Source organism: Neoarius graeffei, chromosome 7 (assembly GCF_027579695.1).
Source record: "Neoarius graeffei isolate fNeoGra1 chromosome 7, fNeoGra1.pri, whole genome shotgun sequence".
NCBI classification, from domain to species: domain Eukaryota; kingdom Metazoa; phylum Chordata; class Actinopteri; order Siluriformes; family Ariidae; genus Neoarius; species Neoarius graeffei.
The window spans coordinates 2,658,139-2,680,056 of NC_083575.1; the positions used below are offsets into that span (position 1 = coordinate 2,658,139).

Sequence of the window (21,918 nt, forward strand, 5' to 3'; positions counted from 1 at the left end):
AAAGAGCTTTAGATTTAGAGCAACAGTGTGTAAATGATATACACACGGATGTGATACTGTGGGAAATGGGTTTATGATGTGAGACAAATGCTTGCTTTTGAGGTGTGTTTAGAATATTCTGAATACTGTGTTTCATTTCGCAGGAGACAGCGCGCTTTTTGCATTTCGTGTGAGCAATAGTTGGATTTGTGTGTAAAGTTTTGAGTAAGAGACAGAGCTTTGAAAATGTGTGTAAGCAGTTCAAAATGACTGTATTACCACAGAGAGGCGTGTCCAGTGTTCGTGGTGACTAACAAGACACTGATTGGCCAATGTCTTAACCATCTTAACCAATCAGAGAGCACTTTCCTCATGAATACTTATTTCCCCAGACCGCTTTATTCTCTCTCTCTCTCTGTGTGTGCCTGCCTCTCTCTCTCTCTCTCTGTCTGTGTCTCTGCCTCTCTCTCTCTCTCTCTGTCTGTGTCTCTGCCTCTCTCTCTCTCTCTCTCTCTGTGTGTCTCTGCCTCTCTCTCTCTCTCTCTGTGTGTAAGTAACAGTATAAAGATGATTAAACAGTATAAAGATGATTAAGCAGTATAAAGATGATTAAGCAGTGTAAAGATGATTAAACAGTATAAAGATGATTAAACAGTATAAAGATGATTAAGCAGTATAAAGATGATTAAACAGTATAAATCGTGTAAAGAGAGCTGAAAGTGTGTACCCTGTTGCCCCCCTCCCCCCTCTGACTCAGGCCGGGTCGGACCGGGTGTGTTTCCGGGGTTCCGAACTCAGCTGAAGCTCCAGCAGCGCGTCTGAAGCAGGAGATGAGGAATCCCACCGAGGCTCCATCATGGATGTGCTGTGTTCATTTCCTCTTCCTGCTCGCTCGAGTGTCCTGTCACAGTGAGTCACTTTCCTCTCTTTACACCGCAGTGCCAGTGGCGGCTGCTGAAAACAATTCTTGGTGGTGCTGGTGTGCCAGTAGATTTCCCTGCCTAGTCCAGTATAAGCGTTCAAATGAACAGTCAGAAAATGACAACAATTCCACAGTCATAATTTAATTTCCTTCTCAAAATCAGCAGACACACCCCCAGAGGGAGCATGTGGAAGAGCTGCTGTGTGATTGTGGACTAATAGATTTCACAGTAAATCAGAGCTCTCTCTCTTTTACACACTGCTGAAAGATAAAGAAAAGAGAAGCAAATGGAGGCAGAACAAATGTTCAGAAAGAAAAGGAATATTAATTTATTAATTAACCAAATATAAACTAATTACATTTTAGTTAATAGGCCATTATATTTTATTCCAACTTTTACAAATGTGGAGAATAATTATTGGCACTTATTAAGAAAATAAAGTTGTTGTTTTTTAAACAAAAGTAATATTAAAGTTGATAAAGAATAGGAAAGATTGCGGGGGGGGTTGGTAATAATTTTTTTCATTTAATTCTCTCGTTCAAAAATGTCATGAATTGAATTGTCCTTCATAATTCAGCTATTCAGCTGCAAGAAAGGATGATTCCAGTGCTACTGACCTCACAGAAATGGTGCTTTCTAAATCCATGATCATGAACAGGCTGAACTGTTCGAGGCCCACACAGTAATGCACCACCCTTTGTTTCTCCCACATGAAAGTTAAAACCTCCTGATTGTGTGATTTTTCTGCTGCGTCCTGCATGATTTCTATCTGCTAAACAACAACGTTGACTAAAACGAATAATTCACCTCTGAGTCACGTGTATTTGTGTCTCTTTAAAACGTGTTCTGTTTAAATCCAAACGATGAACGGTATTCAGTTATATCCCTTTAATGTAGTGTAGACGTTCTTCTCATTTGGTTTCTAAATCATAATTATTAAACAGGTTTACATAAGCAGTGGAAAAAAGCTTTAAAAAAAAACAAAGGGATGAGATACTGAGGATCATGAGGAAGTACAGCGAGTCCATCTTCTGGGTTTATCGGACCTGGTGTTTTTGCATTATTGAAATGAAAACTCAGGATTTTTTTCACCTGGACCCTATTTTCCCATCTCTTCAGGTCCAAATATGGACTAAGAACACAAACGATTGAAATCGGTCCAGTATTGAGTGAGAACGCTGTAAGTGGCAACCCAGCAAAAGTCTATACAGTGTAATCCTACAGGGTCAAACATCCACAGAACATTTCCACTCATTCAGATTGTCGTAATTCAGCTAAATATTCAGGCGTGACTTTGGAAATGGACTTCTGTGTGACTTCTCCTTTTCTAAACATTCGAGAATCGACTACGGGCACTTTTTTGCAGAAACTTTTCCAGTGTGGGTTTTTTGGTCATTTTTAATGTAATGTGTGTTTGATAATTAGTGGAGTCCATAATGATTGTCTCATTTTCCAGTTCATGAGAACGGCTTCCTTGGCAATAGTGAAGAAGAAGAAACCTTTATTTGTCACATGCACACTCAAGCACAGTGAAATTCCTCTCTGCATTTAACCCATCTGAAGCAGTGAACACACACACACACACACACACACACACACACACACACACAAGTGAGCAATGAGCACACACACATACCCAGATCAGTGGGCAGCTATGCTACAGCACCTGGGGAGCAGTTGGGGTTTAGGAGCCTCGCTCAAGGGCACTTCAGCCCAACCTCTGGCTACAGCTGCCCCATGTTAACCTCACCACATGTCTTTGGACTGTGGGGGAAACCAGAGCACCTGGAGGAAACCCACACAGACACGGGGAGAACATGCACACTCCACACAGAAATGCCCCCTTTGGCCACTGGACTCGAACCCAGAACCTTCTTGCTGTGAGGTAATCATGCTAACCACTACACCATCGTGAAGGTGACTAAAATAATTTTGAGTAATGACATTGTGAGTCAAGAATTGTAAAAGTTACCGCTGAAGATGTTCTGTGGGTGATACTTTCCAAAATGGATGGACCGCTGGTCAATGCCATATTCCATGGATATCAGTGTCTGTGGTACTGAGTGCAGGGAGGATGTACGTCAGAGGCATTGAACCCCATTTTATACTGAGGGAGATGTGCTCTGTGGATTACTTTGTAATTGTTTTACTTGTAGATGAAGTCATTCTGAAAGTGGTGGAGCAGATGTGTTCCCAGAAATGGGACTCAGCAGGGATGGAGATCTCATCTCCCCCATTTGTGTTTTGGTGAGGTAATGGTTGGGTCTATCGCAGACAGGATTTTATATATTTTTGAAAGCCGTTTCTTGGAGTCTGGTATTGTAATACATTTTTATATCAAAGGGAGGTTGTTGGAGTTTATTAAGAGAAATACTGATTAATTTACTGATTGTAAAAATTGGTCTCTACCAAAGTTTTACCGATGGAGATGGAAGATTCCCTTTTGCTTCCAGAACTGAGATTTTATTGGGGTTTTGTTGACCAGGGAGTCTGTTATTTGACCAGGGGGGTGCTGACAAAGTGTCCTCTCAAAGTTTGTCATCGCGTTGATCACTGTGGGACTCCTTGTTTACCTTCATGTCGAGCATAGTCTTGGGTAACTCATTTGTGTGTTCAGGTTGGCCGTATGGGCGATTGTGTACAAACCCCTGCAGGAGTCTCAGAGTTGCAATCTGTGAGGTCCATGTGACTGGGGAGAGGCGATAATTCCTCCACCAGTCTGGGACGGTGAGAGGTGGTCTCCACAGGGGACTGGGGTGAATTGGGCTGCACTTTATGGACTTGCCTCCAGTCTCAGCTCCTCCCTCTCAGGACCCACCTTTACCAGAGCCACAGGAACTTCCTCTCCCCACCGTTTGAGATGGAATATTTAACATGTGTCGCTTCTATCCGTTTACCTTATTATTTAATCCCCAATAATTTGTACAGTACGGAGTGTGCATGACATGAATGTTGTGTCCTGAGCAGTCAGGATTTCTTTCAGGATCCCAACTTGGGAAGCACGCCTCCACAACACTGCATGCGGAAATGTTACGCAGAGACACAGCTTCAGGGTATCGTGTTGAATCATCCACTAGGAGTAATACAAAGCGATGCCTTTGTGCGGTCTGTTTGAATGGCCCGATGAGGTCCATCACAGTTCTGTTGAAAGGGACCTCGATTAAGGGGAGAGGGCGCAATGGCACTTTTGGGGTGGTCACGGGATTCACCAGCTGTTAATCCTTGCATGCCACACACCACCTGCGAATGCTCAGCCAATAGAAATGGACCATGAGACAGTTCAGCGTTTTCTCCTGCCCCAAGTGCCCAGCCATACAGGGACTGTCATACAGGGAGTATGACAGGCCACATGGAACAGAAGCCCTCCCTGGCTCTTCAGAAACGACAACTGTGTCGTCTCTTCTTTAGTTCGAGTGTATAGAGTCACTCGATATAACCCATCCTTAAATCACTGACAAGTAAAGGTGGGAGAGTGCAACAGGCAGGGGAAGGATGAGAGAGAGAGAGGGGCAATACTGTTGTTGTGGATGTCTTGAGTATCTTGGGTGGGTTTTTCCAGGATGGGAATAACCCTTACCGTCCTGAATGCAGGCCACTACATGCCCAGACTTTACGGAGTCATTAATGATGAAGGACGTTCTAGAAGAAGAAAGTTGGGGGATTTTTCCTTTTACTTTCTGATTATACCAAGTGGTTTATTACAAGATGATATTGAGGGATGTTACAGACACGTGTGTGTGTGTGTGTGTGTAACGATGTAAGGAAATCCCCAAAATACCTTCATTTAAAAAAAAAACCAACAAAAAACCACAACATCTTTTTTGTGATGTAATTTGCTGGAGATGGTGGTGTGGTTTTGAGCCATTTACATCTAGTACCTGGGTGTGTGGGGCAGGATGTGTCTGTGGTTTGCCTGTGATGAACGTTCATTCAGGAAATAAACGGGTTTCAGAACTCAGCCAGAGAAACACGATTGTAGGGTTCTACCACAGAGAACCCAGATCATTCCCACTTGTTAAATTTCATTCAATTAATACAAAAATAATTGTATTAAGTAAATGCAGCCCTGGTGTCAGCACTTTGTAACAGTCAGACGTAAAGCGCCAACGTCTCTGACATCTTCAGGACAGGAACTTGCGCTTCTTTTTGCTTTCTTGGTAAGATGACAAGCTGCCTTTTTAAAAATCTTATTAATTTCAAGAGTGAGAGAGATATCTGTGAAGATACTCAGTCATCCAGGTACATAGTAATCTGTGGTTGGTAGAAGAGAGCAACTGGACTTGCTTGAAGATTCTTGAAGACGTTTCACTTCTACCAACCACAGATTACTATGTACCTGGATGACTGAGATTCTTCACAGATATGTTTCTACGCACTTTGGGATGAGATCCCTTCGACTGGTGCGGGAGTATGAGAGGACTTCCAGAAAACTGGCAGACATCTTAGCCAGAGAGGATCGTTCATTTTTGCCAACCTGGAACGACCATCACTGAACAGAGGTGGGTGTCTAAGACATGTTTTATCAGCCACCTACAATGCAGCCATCAGCATTCGGATTCTATGATGATCCATGAGAGGATAAATACCTGATACTCCCTATTAGTCAGACAGAACTGAGGAAGCCTTTCAGATGAGAGGCGAAACGTTTTCAAGAATCTTCAAGCAAGTCAAGAGTGAGAGAGGAAAAAAAAGAGGCTGGTGAAGGAAGGGCTGTTTATCGCTGTGATAACATAAGCAAAAACAGGAAGTGTCTCATGGATGATTCAACATAACGTCTAACAAGTAAAAAGTGAAACACTTTGTAGAAACACTGATTCATCACACCACCTCACTACTGATTATTTTTCTATTGCAGCACGTCCCGGAGTGAGTTCTTCATTAGTAAAGAAGTTCAGGACTTAAATAAGCCTTTAAAACACTAAACTGACTTGCACTTGATATAAAATAAGGAAAGTAAAGTGCCTTCTCCTCGATGGGGTTAGCTCGGCGTTTGTGGTTTTGGATACAGTCCTCAATCTAATGTTGGATTAAACTCTCATAGCAACAGAAAACGCCAATAATCAGGGTGATTTTTCCTTTTAAAAAGGTTTTTTCTCCTGCATGGGGAACAAACAAACACACACACACACACACACACAGGTAGGAGTTAATTAGCATTTTTTCCCCAAACAAGGAAGTGGTGATTAAAGTGAGAAGAATTCCTGCTTCCTCCATCATGAAGTCCACTGGACCCGTCATGAAGGATTCAGAAACGGTTCATCTGTTCATTACATTAGTCATTTAGCAGACGCTCTTATCAGTTCGAATGAGAAAACAAAACGGAGTCAAATCCCATCAGCACTGAGCTGTTTGATCTCCGTCAGTCCCACGCTGTAAACTCTTAATCCTCAGTTCATCATCTCAAAGCTTATTCACTAACTATTAACGAATAAATAAAGTCCTAATTAACAGACTGAACACCTCCTGAGAGTTTAATGGGTTAATGAAGGTGTCGTTTCTGTCGGAACGGTTTGTTGGCTCCTGTATAAACCCCCCCGTACAGCGTGACTCTTCTGTCTTTACATTTCACTTGGCGACTTCGTTTGTCGTTACAATTTTTCTTGCAAAATATTTTTGTAGGACTGTCCCATAAATGAACCTTTTCACAGCAAATGTGAATGTTTGTGTGGGAAAAAGTGATTTTATTTTTTCCACAGCAGGTGTGATTTTTACTTTCACAGATGAAATAATAGAAAATGTTCAGCTAGTATGGGTGCAGGTTGCGGAAACGTCGTCATCCTGCTGCAGGTTGGTGGAGCCTCTCAGTTAGTCTTGAAAAACCCTGCGCTGTTTGACAAGGAAAACAAAAATGAAAAAGAGAGTGACGTTCAGAGACAAAGGCCCTCATTTAGAAATCACCGTATGACAGGGTTCACGTGTGATTCCTGAATCTCAGCTACTCCTGAACCAAGCCGTGAAAGTCCCCGCGTTCTCAGGACAGGATGAACCCAACACTCCCGCTGTTCTGTAAAAGAATAAGCACCAGCTCTTCATCATCACGCAGCTGTTTTTGTGGAATGCTCACAATCACAAGGCTTTTTGTGAAAAAAATGACATGTGCATTGTACTGAACGTGTAAAGACCTTTATCCTGGAACATGTGACTTTCACATCATTCAGCAGAAGAGATGAAGAAGCTGACACAAGTCCAGTCATCTCGCTTCATCCTGAACATGACAGTTTTTAATGTTTCTCCCTCCATGTTTTTTGTCTCTGTAGCTGAGTTTGAGATCTCGGTACCCACTCGTGTGCAGACGGCTGTGTACGCCGAGTCGGTGGTTCTGTCCTGCACGTTCCCAGTGAGCGGCTCGTGGGACGCAGGCAGCAGCGTGATCACGTGGCAGCGAAAACTGGAGGTGGTCCATAGTTTCTACAATGGCCAAGATCAGCCTCAGTTCCAGAGCCAGAGATACGCCAACCGCACCAGCCTGTTCCACCAGGAGCTGAAGAAGGGGAACGCATCACTCAGGCTGGACCGTAACATTGTGGAGGATGCGGGGGAGTACACCTGCTCCATCAGCACTCAGCTGGGCAGCCAGAGGAAGAGCTTCAGCCTCAAAGTAGCAGGTAATGATGCAAACTTTACGATAAAGAGGTTCTAAAGATTTTTAGCTAGATAGCACTCAGAAATAAGCATTCCTGGTTACCATGGTAACTGGTCAGTCAGCACACTTCTCTGCCCTTCCTTTAGCGTTCTACCCTGAGCCTCGTGTGCACATCTCACTGCTGAACGGTGGCCATGTGGAGGTGCTGGTGACCTCAGAGGGTGGGTACCCCTCCCCCTCGCTGCAGTGGCTGATGGGAAATGTGAGCGACATCACCAACGACACACACACGCAGCTGAGGCAGGACCAACACACACATCTGTACAGCGTGAAGAGTAAACTGAACCTGAGCGGCACCATCAACTCCTCCATCACCTTCATCATGAAGAACCCAGATCTGGGCCAGGAGATCAGGAGGAACATCGACCTCTTCTCAGGTGGGTTTGAGTTTCAACCAGGGCTTTGAACCGGTTCAAGGAACGAAAACGAAAACCGGGAACTTTTTCTATTTCACATGGAACAGAAACGAAACCAGAAACTTTATTATTTTTTATGTTCCGGAACAGAAACGCTTATTAAAAATAATGGTAACCGGTTAATACCGGTTTTTATTTCGTTCCTCAAAGTTTATGTAGCCTACAAATAGTCATTCTTCTCCTGCGCAAGTTTCTATGACCCGCTGGGGTTCACTTCCTGTGTGACGTTCGCTGATTGAATGGAGAGAGCGGGAAGGTGGACTGCTATCACGTCTCCATTACTGAGTGTCTGAGCAAAGAAGAGCCTGAACGATGCAACCTCCCTATTGGCTGTTTGTAAAAATGTATCAATTGTTGCCCCTCCCACGGGAATCATCGCGCGCTCGAGAGACGAGACCTGACGAGTTAGTTCGTTGGTAGCAGAACAAAATGTCTGGACACAAATCGGGTTTTCAGAAAAGGAAAGAAAATAAACGGAGGGTCGAAAATACAAAAAAGGAGGCAGAAAATGCAAAACGAGTTTTAAGGTAGGACAAATGGTTACTTTTCTGAGGCAGCCCGCCGTGGCTGCAGGCTGTCAGTTGTCATTGAATGGTTACTTTTCTGAGGCAGCCCACCATGGCTGCCTGCAGGCTTATTTATTATAGCCCATTTAGTTAAAATAGTTGATATAAAATGTTTATAGTTATAGTTATGTGATGGTTGTCCTGATTTAGACTGGGTTTTTTTTTTTTTTGTTGTTGTTTTTTTTTGGGGGGGGGTGCACGATGTTGCACCCGGGTCCAGATTAGGGCAGAACCGGCCCTGGCTACATTTCAGCTGTAGTTTATGTATGTATGTACTTGCATAGATGTGTACTTCCAATATGGCGCCTAACAAAATCGCGCGGCGCGGTGACGTCATGCGGTAGCCCTCTATAGGGCCTGACTAGCCTTTGGTAACACACTAAACGAATTCTCTTTCATTTTTGGCACTTTTTCTGTTTGTGTAGATGGGAAGACATACTGAGAATCCAAATCGCCAACATTTGAAATAATAATTGTTTTGAATTATTTCTTGTCTTATTTAATGAAGGTTGTAATAGAATTAGCCTACATTTGGCTTAAGCTGGATGAGACAGAGACATAATTTTATAGCCATTTGTTAAACAGCTGACAGGGAATGTAATTACCCGTTCCGGGAACGAAATTTTTTTGTTCTAACCGGTTCGGGAACGTCTATTTAATGGTGGAACCCAAAACCGGAAACGTTAAAATTCCGTTTCTGTTCGGAACGAACCACTAGGAAAAAAATTCCGGTTCAAAGCCCTGGTTTCAACAAGTTTCATGTTGAGAGTCAGGAGATTTATCAGAAGGTCTGTGACCTCCATGTGGAATCCTTAAGGATTCTTTGGTTTGAAGAACTCTTAAGGAGCCACAGTATTGGACACCATGATCAGAACGTAATCAGTAGATTATTCTGTTAGTAATTATTTGCAATCTGGGATAAACAAAAAAAAATTAAACCCTGTTTTATGATTTTTAAAATTATTTTTTATTTAACAGAAACAGGAGGAGATGATGAAGACAAACAGAAAATCACTGCATACTTCCTTCTTGGACTGGCCACTGGAATGGTTGTAATAGGTTTAATCTTTTTTTTGGGGTGGAAAACGGCAGCGTTTAAAGAGCGTTTCTCACAAATCAGTAATGTTTCAGAAGTCCAGAATTATGTCCGTGTTGAAGCTTCAGCGACAGTGAAACGTTTCAGAGAAGGCAGCGAGTGTGAGACTGAACCTCAGAGCAGCTGACGACACGTGTGGTAGAAAAGAACTGTGGACTTCTGGGCAGGGGCGCAGATAGGATTTTTGAACTGGGGGTGACTGAGCTGTCAGCAAATGATTCAATTTTGTGTATATATATATATATATATATATATATATATATATATATATATATATATATATATATATACACACACTACCATTCAAAAGTTTGGGGTCACTTTGAAATGTCCTTATTTTTGAAAGAAAAGCACTGTTCTTTTCAGTGAAGATCACTTTAAACTAATCAGAAATCCACTCTATACATTGCTAATGTGGTAAATGACTATTCTAGCTGCAAATGTCTGGTTTTTGGTGCAATATCTCCATAGGTGTATAGAGGCCCATTTCCAGCAACTCTCACTCCAGTGTTCTAATGGTACAATGTGTTTGCTCATTGCCTCAGAAGGCTAATGGATGATTAGAAAACCCTTGTACAATCATGTTAGCACAGCTGAAAACAGTTGAGCTCTTTAGAGAAGCTATAAAACTGACCTTCCTTTGAGCAGATTGAGTTTCTGGAGCATCACATTTGTGGGGTCGATTAAATGCTCAAAATGGCCAGAAAAATGTCTCGACTATATTTTCTATTCATTTTACAACTTATGGTGGGAAATAAAAGTGTGACTTTTCATGGAAAACACAAAATTGTCTGGGTGACCCCGAACTTTTGAACAGTAGTGTGTATACATGTTATTTCACCTCCCTCACTGCCATCACCAGGAACTACCTGCAGGCCAGGACAATGATAACATTTTAACATAGCCTATGGAAATCCAAAGTTTACACATTATCATCACGCACAGAAATTGCAAAACTGCAAAACTAGTTTTAAAACCGCTAAGTTCCAACTGTTAACCATAGCGAGAGGCTGGGCTACGTGTGTGTGTGTAGTGTAAACCAGTGCATCCTGACTTTCTAACTCTGCCTGTGTGTTGCGTGAGCGGCAGTCAGTCAACAACTCTTCGCAAAGTTTCCTTATGAAACACTATGCTCGCTGAAATTATGGCAGGGAACGCCAGATTAAACATTAAAACTGCCTTCTGAGCACTGTATCTACAGGCTGCCACCGAAAGAAGGAGGCTACCAGAAAGGCATCTCTACTCCGTACGATTTTACTTTCACTACGACATTACTTTCAACAGACTATCAAAAAATTGCAAGGTGATATGATAAAGTAAGGCACAGTTTACTTACAGTCGTTTTTTTTTTTTTTTTGAAAAAACGATGCAATCGTTTTCTGCCTTTTGGCACCCTTCATCATGCCGTGTTGGGGTCCTGAACTAGGAGGAGCTGTCCCCGATATGCCTGTCAAACTTGTTGTGGGTAACCATAGCAACCAAGCTCGAGCTCGCAACCTGTGCAGTCTGCGCAGTTGCAACTATGTATGTACTGCTGTGCACCTCAATAAACCGAATGGTAATTAGTCTTTTGATTTTTCCGTGAGGTTTGCCTTATGCAAAGAAAGACAGCATAGACGTTTTTTCCTCCCTATAAGTGGGGGGGACCGAACGAGGTGAATTTAAATCTGGGTGGGACGAATCCCCCCCGTCCCCCCCTCTATCTGCGCCCATGCTTCTGGGTGATTTCTCATGTACCAGGGGTTTTCAAAGTGTGGGAGAGTCAGCCCCCCCCCCCCTCAGAGAGCAAATAAACATCAGTGCCCCCCCCCCCTTACAATTTTTATTGTTGCTATACTTAATGTTCCATTCGTACTTTAAAAAATGGTTGTCGTACACATTTTTTATTTTAAACATATGAGCTTTTTTAAAACCTCTTTTTTGCACATTTTAAACATCTGTGCTTTTTTAAAACCTTTTTTTTTTTACACATTTTAAACATCTGCGCTTTTTTAAAAACATCTTGTTTTACACGTTTTAAACATCTCATAGCATCGTTAGCTAGCACCTCTTGGCAGACAACACACTGTGGCAGTGGAGCATCTTCAGATCCAGTCCATGAAAATCCAAACTTTAAATAATTGTGGTCATACTAACTTCTTTGTTTGCTTGGCCCAGACTCTGTCTCCTCACTCACTGGAGCTTTAGGTACTAAAAATCCATCCATTCTGTCTCTGGCAAAGGCTAGCTGAAGTTCGCTAAATGTCCGCAATAGTAACTGATTCTGGTTTATTTTTCCTCACGTTGCCCCCCGAAGCACTCTGGCACCCCCAGGGGAGGCGCGCCCCACACTTTGAAAAGCCCTGCGCTAGATAAACTCCAAATTGTCCGGTGTACTCAAACCTCTAAGTTATTATAAATTCACATTATTTATTAAAGTTTCAATTGCCAATACAAACAGCTATAAGTTTTATATATTTAAATAATATTGGCTGGCTTTTTTTTTCATGGTCTATCAGATATATTTCATTCAGTGAGCATGATACTGAATGAGTCAAAGACAAGGTATATCTGATAGACCACGGAAACAAGCCAGCCAATATTATTATTATTATTATTATTATTATTTACTGTTATTATTATCCATAAACATTCCTTTCGGGTGTTCAACGCGTCTTTCTCTTTCAAAATTCTCTGTATTTAACAAAGCAAACCTGGCGGCCATGTTTGTTTACAAATTCTCACAGTCGCTTGCTAGTGCGGAAGTTTCATTTCTTCCACATGTGACATCATGTTGTCGTGACAACCATGCAATATCGTAAACCATATTCAACACTCATTCTCCATTGGGTAGAGTGACGTAACACACGTAGGATAAGCAATATGCGAACAATATTGCATGCTATCAAACCAAATGAATGAAACCCGCTAGAAGGGAATAGAACACATTTTTATTTTATTACTTATTGTGCGCAATCTAACATGCTATAGATATGATATAGATTTTATTACTTATTGTGCGCAATCTAACATGCTATAGATATGACATAGATAGATTTTTATTCCATCAAAAAAGTGTCCTATATGGATAATAATTATGAATTTATTTGTTATGCACAGCTTTCATGTAAATGTCAGCTTTTGAAACCCTGTGCCTAAAGATTATTATTATTATAGAAGTAAGACGAGGGGAAGAAATCCTACACAGTGCCGGGGTTTGAAGATGAAAATAAGTATACTTTAAAAAAAAAAAAAAGGAAGTGCATTGGGAAAATCAATCAATCAATCAATCGGGGCAAAACTCCGTGACCAGGAAGTTTTATAAAAGCAAAAACTGTAAAACAGACGCAGAACTGTTTTAGAAGGAGGATCTTGTGTACAGAGCTCCTCGCTGGGACCCAGTCACAAGCCATCGGGTAAAAGTAGACCATAAGGACTACATAGAATATTATTATTATTATTATTATTATTACAGCAGCAGCTTTCTTCTCTCCAAAAAGTCATGAAGTCATAGCAGGAAAATGAATTCACTAAAACTGATGAGGGGAATCAGGGACGTGATGTAATGTAGTAGATGTAATAATATCTAACTGCAACTGGACAAATGTGAAACCAATAGGACGGTGCATGGAACACCTGGAAGAAGAAAACTAAACATTTCTCACACAGATGGCCAAAGGGAGGGACATTTAATGGCGCACGTAAATTAGTCAGAGAGTTTGAGGAATTAATGAAACAAAAAGAAAGTAGAATAAATGAAGAGATGGGAATGAAGGTTTTGGAATTGTCTCATCTCATTATCTGTAGCCGCTTTATCCTGTTCTACAGGGTCGCAGGCGAGCTGGATCCTATCCCAGCTGACTACGGGCGAAAGGCGGGGTTCACCCTGGACAAGTCGCCAGGTCATCACAGGGCTGACACATAGACACAGACAACCATTCACACTCACATTCACACCTACGCTCAATTTAGAGTCACCAGTTAACCTAACCTGCATGTCTTTGGACTGTGGGGGAAACCGGAGCACCCGGAGGAAACCCACGCGGACACGGGGAGAACATGCAAACTCCGCACAGAAAGGCCCTCGCCGGCCACGGGGCTCGAACCCGGACCTTCTTGCTGTGAGGCGACAGCGCTAACCACTACACCACCGCGGCGCCCATTTTGGAATTGTTTGAAGTTAAAAATGAATTTTAAAAAAAGGAGAAAGAAAAGTTAGAAAAATGAAAAAAAGACACTGTTCCAGCCAGTTTAGTTTACCAGGACGCCGCGCCCTGCCCTCAAATACCAACACCCTGCTCAAATTTAAATGCGCCCTGCTCATAAAAGTGCCCTTGACATGTGCTCCACCACAGAGAGAAAGTGTTCCCTAACGAGTGCCAGTGAATGATGCGGATTTCCAATGAAAGTAACACGTTGACCAAGTCTGGAGCCGAGTGCGTGCAGAGCGTAGCGCCATACTAAGAGAATATGGCGATGCAGTGACCTGATTTTTGATGGCTTTTGCGATCACAGGGACCCCGACCAGAAGTGCAACACAACATTTCTCAGAAACACTCGACCACCAGACAACGAAATTTGTATCTTTATTTACATAAGAGAGACAGGGTTTTATCCAGCACTTATTTTTAATTTGCTTTCTAAAAAATAACCTGGGTTTGCCAACACATTTTACAGAAAATATTCACAACAGTTTCAGTTTTTACTTCACAAATTTCCCCAGGTCTGTCACATACCTTAGGGGCCCTTCCAAGGGACCCCCCAGAGCAGCTCGGAAAAAAAATTGCATAATGATGTGAAATGTGGGTGGCGCGGTGGTGTAGTGGTTAGCGCTGTCATCTCACAGCAAGAAGGTCTGGGTTCGAGCCCCGTGGCCGGCGAGGGCCTTTCTGTGCGGAGTTTGCATGTTCTCCCCGTGTCCGCGTGGGTTTCCTCCGGGTGCTCCGGTTTCCCCCACAGTCCAAAGACATGCAGGTTAGGTTAACTGGTGACTCTAAATTGAGCGTAGGTGTGAATGTGAGTGTGAATGGTTGTCTGTGTCTATGTGTCAGCCCTGTGATGACCTGGCGACTTGTCCAGGGTGAACCCCGCCTTTCGCCCGTAGTCAGCTGGGATAGGCTCCAGCTTGCCTGCGACCCTGTAGAACAGGATAAAGCGGCTACAGATAATGAGATGAGATGAGATGTGAAATGTCAAACTGATACCCACAGAAATCTGTTTGTCCAGGTTAGAGGTGAGCCGGAGTAGAGAGATGGTGAACACCACAAGGACGTGCGAGCGGTGGAACCAGGAGACGGGAACCATGTGACGTCTCTTCAAAAGAGCAGAGTCTCTTGAAGATTGGAACAAGCCGAGGACAGCAGGACCATATCTTTGCCACCCAGACATCAGCGAACATGGAGCAGAAAGTGATACAAGATGGATCTCAACCTGCCAAGGAGGATTACGAAGGACGGAGACGGAAAAAGGTGAAAAATCTGAGACAGGAAACTGGACAAACCGGGATGCAGATGCTGCTGCGGACGGAAAAGAGAAGAACGTGTCCGATGGAATAATGGAGTCTACAGATCATCTTTACAGTCATGCATCGCCTGTTATGACAGAAAGGCATGGCCACAGTGGTTCCTATGACCGGGCTAAATGACTGGAGCGTGAATGTATCGTCTGCTTTGATGTTTGTTTTCAGGACATTTGAAGGCTGGACTGATGCGTGGGCGTTTTAATGGCTTTAACTTGTGTATTTCCACCTTGATGAAGAAAACGATGGGGTCCCTGATGGGACGGTGTGTGCTGATAATACAACCACCTGCGAAGGAAGAAAAAGTAAAGTTTGGATTGAAGCAGATTTGAAAAAAGGGATTGAGGAAGAAGAGGAAGAGGAGGAAGACCACCTTTAAGAATAAAAGCAAATCTTTACTCATGTTTTAAACATTATTACTTTACCTACTGATAATCTTATCTTTAAGCCACTGATGTTGATTTACTTTTTTGGCTAAATGTTTTATTCTTTGTTTAATTCCTAGTGTATTACAAATAAGCAAATATGGTACAGAAAACACGGAACTGGATGTTTGGTGTCACCCAGATGAGGAATGGGTTTCCTTATGAGCCGGGGTCCTCACAAGGTTTCTTTCCGAAACAAAGAATGAAGTGAAACAGGGAAGTTTTTCCTTGCCACCGTCGCCGCTGGCTTGCTCATAAGGGACGAGATCTAAAGACCTGGACCAGAACTGATGATGATATAATTATGTCGTTTGAGGACGAACCCTTTTTATCATTGTATTACGTACTGGCTTGAAGTTTTTATAGAAATAGCTTAATGTGAAATCTAATTTAAATTGGAGACCAGGCGCCGAACGCTGCTGGACGCTTGCTTTAAATTCTCAGTAAGATGGGGCTTTTACTCTCTAATTGGGCTAAATTGAGGGGTTTTCGACCATCTCTGGTCTCCAAGCTTCTGATGCTATATGATTATATGATGCTATGCTTATGGTTTACTTCTAACATGATCAAGTTTATTCTTGTATAATCATGAAATAAAATCAATGTAACCCTTGGATTTGTTTACTGAGTCACAAAGGGAGGAGTTTATGTGGGAGAAAAGCTGTGAAAGAACCATGTAGCTCCGAGGGATTTCTCATGAAGGAATGAAATATCAGGGGATTCAAAGTGCTGTGCGGAGGCCTGAGGAAAGGGGGAGTGGAAATGCTGAGAGATGGTTACCATAGTAACAGTAAGGGCACGAGGTCTGAAAAAAAAAAAAAGTAGTAACGATAAGAAAACAGGTTGACGTTATCATGATCAAGCTGAGACCCGAACTGGGTGAGGGGAGCTGTACATGAGAAGAACTTGAGGTCTAAAACCAAAAAGAAGAAGAATTAGTTTGATAAACACCAGGTTGATCAGGAGGAGGTGGTGGTGGTGGTTCTGTGACGGACATCATGTGAATTCTCAGAAACAGGTTGTGAAAAATCCACTTTAGTGGGTATAAAGACGGCCGAGGCAGGACAGAGTTTGGGACTTCGGTCTGGGTTGAACACCTCGTGCCTGCTGTTCCTGCGACTAAGAAACTTCTGAGAGCATCATTTCTGATAAACCTGATGTGGTGGGGAGGTGGAGGGGTGTGTGTTCTGCAAATTAGCAAGCTGTTTATTGCAAACCTCAGTTTCAATCCTGTTCATTTCACTGCTACTGGGTTTCAGTACTGAGATTCTCAAGTTGAGTCACAAATGAGTCTGATACTGAGAGAGAAACTCAGTCACATCACAAGTCTGATTCTTCAGCACATTTTGATTCCAGTACATTGTGATAACTTTTTTTGTGTGGGTGAGAGAGAGAGAGAGACTGAGAGACTGCGGTGTTTGATGCTCATTCTACCCTGTATTGCTGCATGGAGTTAGTGTGCTTACTAGTTTAAAAAAAAAAAAATTGACATGATCTTCAGCACTACAGATTTGGTTTTGTGTGTGTGTGTCATATACATTACTGTATTGTAAAATTCTGACCTTTACATATCAGAGTTTGTTCAGAAGTGGGGGTGGGACGTGATGCAGTGCCCCCTGGAGCAGAGAGGGCTAAAGTCCCCACAGAGGCAGTTTGGTGGTGCAGGGGCTTGAACCCCTGACCTTCTGATCAATAACTCGGAGCCCTCACCGGCGAGCCTCCACTGCTCCATACAGCGTTTACACTGTAATAACCTGACCTCATGCTGCTATTTACACACACACACACACACACACTCTCTACAGGCTTTAAGTTTACACATTAGCACAGAGCACTTGACAGAACTGAGGAAAAAGTAAACACTTTACAGCGTTGCACAACGAGCGAATAAAAGTTGTACGATGTGAGCCAAGCAGAAACTCTTCCATTCTCAGTGTGTCGTTTTAATAAACACACACTTCAATATTTTCTGAAGGAATATCAGCGAGCTGAATGAAGCTGCTGCAGGAGCTAAAGCTCTCACTGATGCTCGAGGGTCTTCACTTGAAACCTTTCCGATCTGCTCCAGATAAAATCTCTTTCTTAGAACGGATCAGACTTGAGGACAACAGTAACTTCAGAACCATATTTCTTTCTCTCTTTTTTTTTTTTTTTTTTTTTTAAGTCAAAAGACAGCAGAAATTCCTCGTCTTTTACCTTTTTTAAAATCAGGCTTTAAATCAGGACCCCACCCAGATCAACCAAGACTCCCAAACCTTAGCCACCTAAATTCATTGATGAGGGAAAAAAATAATAAAGTCCTTCCCATAACACAAAGGAGCTACGCTCTTGTGTCCCACTACCCAAAAAGCATTAGAGTTCATCAACAAGAGACAACTCGGGTCACCAAGTCACATCTCGAGTCACATAGGAACAAATGACCTGAGGGCGGAGCAAGAGAAAGTGGGGCCCGATTCACTGAGGGCAGTCATAGAGCAACACATTTCCACAAACCAAGATTATGATATCCACTCTGCTGCCCAGGACAGCACACGAAGATGTGACAGTCAAGTGTTCAACTGCTGTGTGACCACAACTTCTAACTCGCCTGTATACCGCCATGCATCGCCACCAAAACGCCTCATTTTCATCGCTAAAGCACCGCGAGCTGTAGTGTGGCCGTAAATTAAAGCTCTGCTCCTGGCAGTAGCGCTGTGGATGATGCCTTAATGGATCTGAACTTCCCTTTTCTGAGAGCCTTCACAGTCAAGCCACTGACACCACTCTCTGATCACGAACAAATCACAGTCTGTCTGAACAGAACAGGGACAGTCAACAATTACACAAAACCCAGGAAAATGTACAAACTCAAACCCAGATATGGATGGGGTAAAGACGGCTCTGAAAATGATCAAAACTCCGTTACGTGCTTGGAAACCCACACACTCCTAAATAAACGGCATAAACCTGGCCGTATACCACAAACAACACATTTGAGATTTTATCTATGTACATATCTCTCATCTCATCTCATTATCTCTAGCCGCTTTATCCTGTTCTACAGGGTCGCAGGCGAGCTGGAGCCTATCCCAGCTGACTACGGGCGAAAGGCGGGGTTCACCCTGGACAAGTCGCCAGGTCATCACAGGGCTGACACAGACAACCATTCACACTCACATTCACACCTACGCTCAATTTAGAGTCACCAGTTAACCTAACCTGCATGTCTTTGGACTGTGGGGGAAACCGGAGCACCCGGAGGAAACCCACGCGGACACGGGGAGAACATGCAAACTCCACACAGAAAGGCCCTCGCCGGCCGCTGGGGTGAAAATGACAGTGAAAATGCATGCATGTCCATGTATGTTGCATAAGTTATAACACCCATCCTGTTTTAATGAGAGTCAACCCACAATCAATGAAGTCAAATCAGTCTTAGTTGAGCAAGTCAGTAACGCTATTTCTTACTTTCACCATAAATGTTTATTTATATGACTTTGGTCTATAGCTGTAAAAGGCCTCGGTCTTAAAACCGGTTCCTGCTGTGACGTCACGCACTCAGGGCTGGCTGGCTCAGTGGGGCAGCTCCAATCACAACTTTGCGGTCGATTTTAACTTTTTTTTTTTTTAATTCCCATTTATGCAGCATACAAGAGTCAAGGATGGAGATACTATCCACTCAGAAATTTATTTAAAAATAAAGGTTCTGCGTATCTCCTTTAAGAACCAGCAGCCACCACTAGGGTGAGTGAGAGAGAGATGGATGGATACTGTACAAGTACAGTACTTGGAGAAAGGGAGAGATTTGAATTCCTGGTGAAAGACAGCAAAGCCAGAGAAGCTCAAGCCCACTTTACACGGGGACGGTCTGAAACAAAAATGCAAAAGTCCGTTTTCGTTCTCACTTTTTTCCGCATCTACACGACCGTTTTCAAGGGGGAAATCTGCGTCTATACGGTGACGCATAAATGTGTGGAATTCAATTGGATGTGCATGCCAGGCGGCTAGGTGGTGCTGTGAAAGACCTCCGCTATGTCTGCACGCATGCGCAACGTCTTCCGTCTTGTCTGATCTGATCTGCACATCTGCGCCGCGAAAACTTTGACTACTCTGGCTATGGTAAGTAAGAAAGTAAGTAAAAAAGTAAGAGCATACTATACCCGCCTCTGTTCATTAACGGTATATGTGCAGATTCGGTATAGATGTTCGAAGGACTCCTGGACGTTTATTAAAGCTGCCAGAGCAGCTTGAAGGTCCGTTGGATCGATGTAATCAGACATGCTCTTACTTTTTTTACTTACTTTCTTACTTCCCGGGCTGGCATGTACAGTATATGACATATGTATGACAAACGCGTACCCGACGTGAGCAGATCCGAGCAGAGTTTCGCGTATTGGGTAGTTTAGACGGATATGCAACGGGGGCTGTTTTTAACTTATCCACTCTGGAAGGCGTTTTAAATTTTTTCCGTTTTTCAGTCTCGGAAACGCCGTCCCCGTGTAGACGAAAGGCACTTCCGATAAAATATTTGTTTTTACCCGACAGCGTCCTCGTGTAAACGGGCCCTCAGTCCACAGAAGTGGTTCATGTTCTGGTGAAGGAATGTCTTAGAATGCAGAGTCAGTTTAGAGACTGGATTAATGGTGCAAATATTTATGATAAAGAAGGAACAAGGAAGAAGACAAAATGCAGGAGAGACTGAAGCTTCAGTTGAGAGAGAGCAAGGCCAGAGGAGCTCAGACAGACAGTTGTTTTTTTATGGTGGAAAAGAATGAATGACCTGATGAATGTTTCAGATTGAAATGGAGAAAATGGAGCAGAAGATTCTGGAGAAGGATAAAATGCTGGAGATGACAGAAGAGATGGAGAACTCAAAATTACCTGCAGAACTGAAGAAGGAAGCAGGAATGAAAGAGAGACTCAAGCAAGTTGATAAGAAGCTGATGTGCTGTCTCCTACAGTGGTTCTAGAAGCTCTGGAAGATCATCATCAAGGGGAGACAGCAGATGGACAAAGAGGGACTCGAGCTGGAAGCGCAGATGTGAAGCAGCTCCAGTGGAGGAAAGGCTTCAGTCTCAAAAGGAGAAGATGGTGCTTGAGTTTGAGAAGAAGATAGAGAACATGGAGAAGGAACTGTGTCAGATTCTAGTGAACAGAAATCTGAGAAGATGAGGAGAAAGAAGAATCTGTGAAACGCCAGAAGGTTTACACTTTGGGTTGAGTTCAGACTCCGAGTCACTTCAGTTCAGAAGATTCTGACTTGGTCTCTGTAGGTGTTTAACTCCATTTTCTGGTCCATCTATTAAATCAGTCTTTATTCATGTAGCACCTTTCATGTCGGTCTTTGTGCAATTCAGTATTTTCTCGAATCAGATGAAGAAGTGTCTCGCTGTTTGTCCATTAAAGTCTCCTTTGGGCGGCACGGTGGTGTAGTGGTTAGCACGGTCGCCTCACAGCAAGAAGGTTCTGGGTTCGAGTCCGGCGGGGGCCTTTCTGTGTGGAGTTTGCATCTTCTCCCTGTGTCTGCGTGGGTTTCCTCCAGGTGCTCCGGTTTCTCCCACAGTCCAAAGACATGCAGGTAAGATTAATATGGGATGGTCTTGGGTTGAGGTGCCGTTGAGCGAGGCACCGAACTCCCAACTGCTCCCTGGGTGCTGTGAGCATGGCTGCCCACTGCTCTGGGTGTGTTCACTGCTTCAGATGGGTTAAATGCAGAGAGGAATTTCACAAGTGTGTGATGAATAAAGCTTTCTTTCTTTCTCTTTCTTTCTTTGATGTCTCTGACACAGAGTGAACAGAACCCCACTGAAGCCCATGGGTCTGTTGGTGTCTATGAGGTGTTTGTGTACTCGCTGTTTTAAAGAGAAGAAAGATGAACACTCATTGGACAACACGCTTTTAATGCATCATCTTAAGTCCCGCCCTGATGCACAGCTTCAGTGGGAGTGAATGGAATGTGGGCGGGTGTATTTGGCACAGAAAAAAAAAATCTTGATGTTTATTGGTCAGTGCACTTTTGGTTTGTCCTGTCTGGACTCACAGCTTCTCCTCATGGTGATTGGTAGAGCTCTCAAAGGGGCGGAACCTTGTAACCAATTGCCAATCAGTGAATCAGGAATGAATGTGACTGAGTTTAACATGTCAATCACATCCCAAATGAAAAACAAAAAGGTCTGTTCAGGTTTTTCTTTATAGCACTGACACTGATCACAGACGAGCAATCGCACGCTCTGATTGGCTACTCTACTCTGAGGATATCGGCTCATTTTATATACATGCGAGCAGGAAGAGCGTCCATGGAACACGAGAACCACGTGGCTGGCATCGTGTACAGAAACATCTGTGCTGAGTATGGACTGGAAGCCTCAAGCTCAAAGTAGGACACGCCTCTGAA

At 43.2% G+C, this 21,918-nt stretch overlaps 1 protein-coding gene across 3 annotated transcripts; it reads left to right on the top strand.

The window, feature by feature from the left end:
- The first annotated feature begins 696 nt into the window (after positions 1-696).
- On the top strand, positions 697-16,159 carry LOC132888523 (CD276 antigen-like). Of its 3 annotated transcripts, XM_060924558.1 has the most exons (5): positions 697-888; positions 7,160-7,507; positions 7,632-7,922; positions 9,506-9,576; positions 14,829-16,159. In XM_060924558.1, the coding sequence occupies exons 1-5, from the start codon at positions 810-812 to the stop codon at positions 14,847-14,849; spliced, it is 810 nt and encodes a 269-aa protein (XP_060780541.1). In that variant the 5' UTR covers positions 697-809; the 3' UTR covers positions 14,850-16,159. The 3 variants fall into 3 exon arrangements, with proteins under 3 accessions (XP_060780541.1, XP_060780542.1, XP_060780540.1); XM_060924559.1 differs by lacking the exon at positions 9,506-9,576; XM_060924557.1 differs by lacking the exon at positions 14,829-16,159 and having other exon boundaries at positions 9,506-9,821.
- Positions 16,160-21,918: the final 5,759 nt, after the last annotated feature.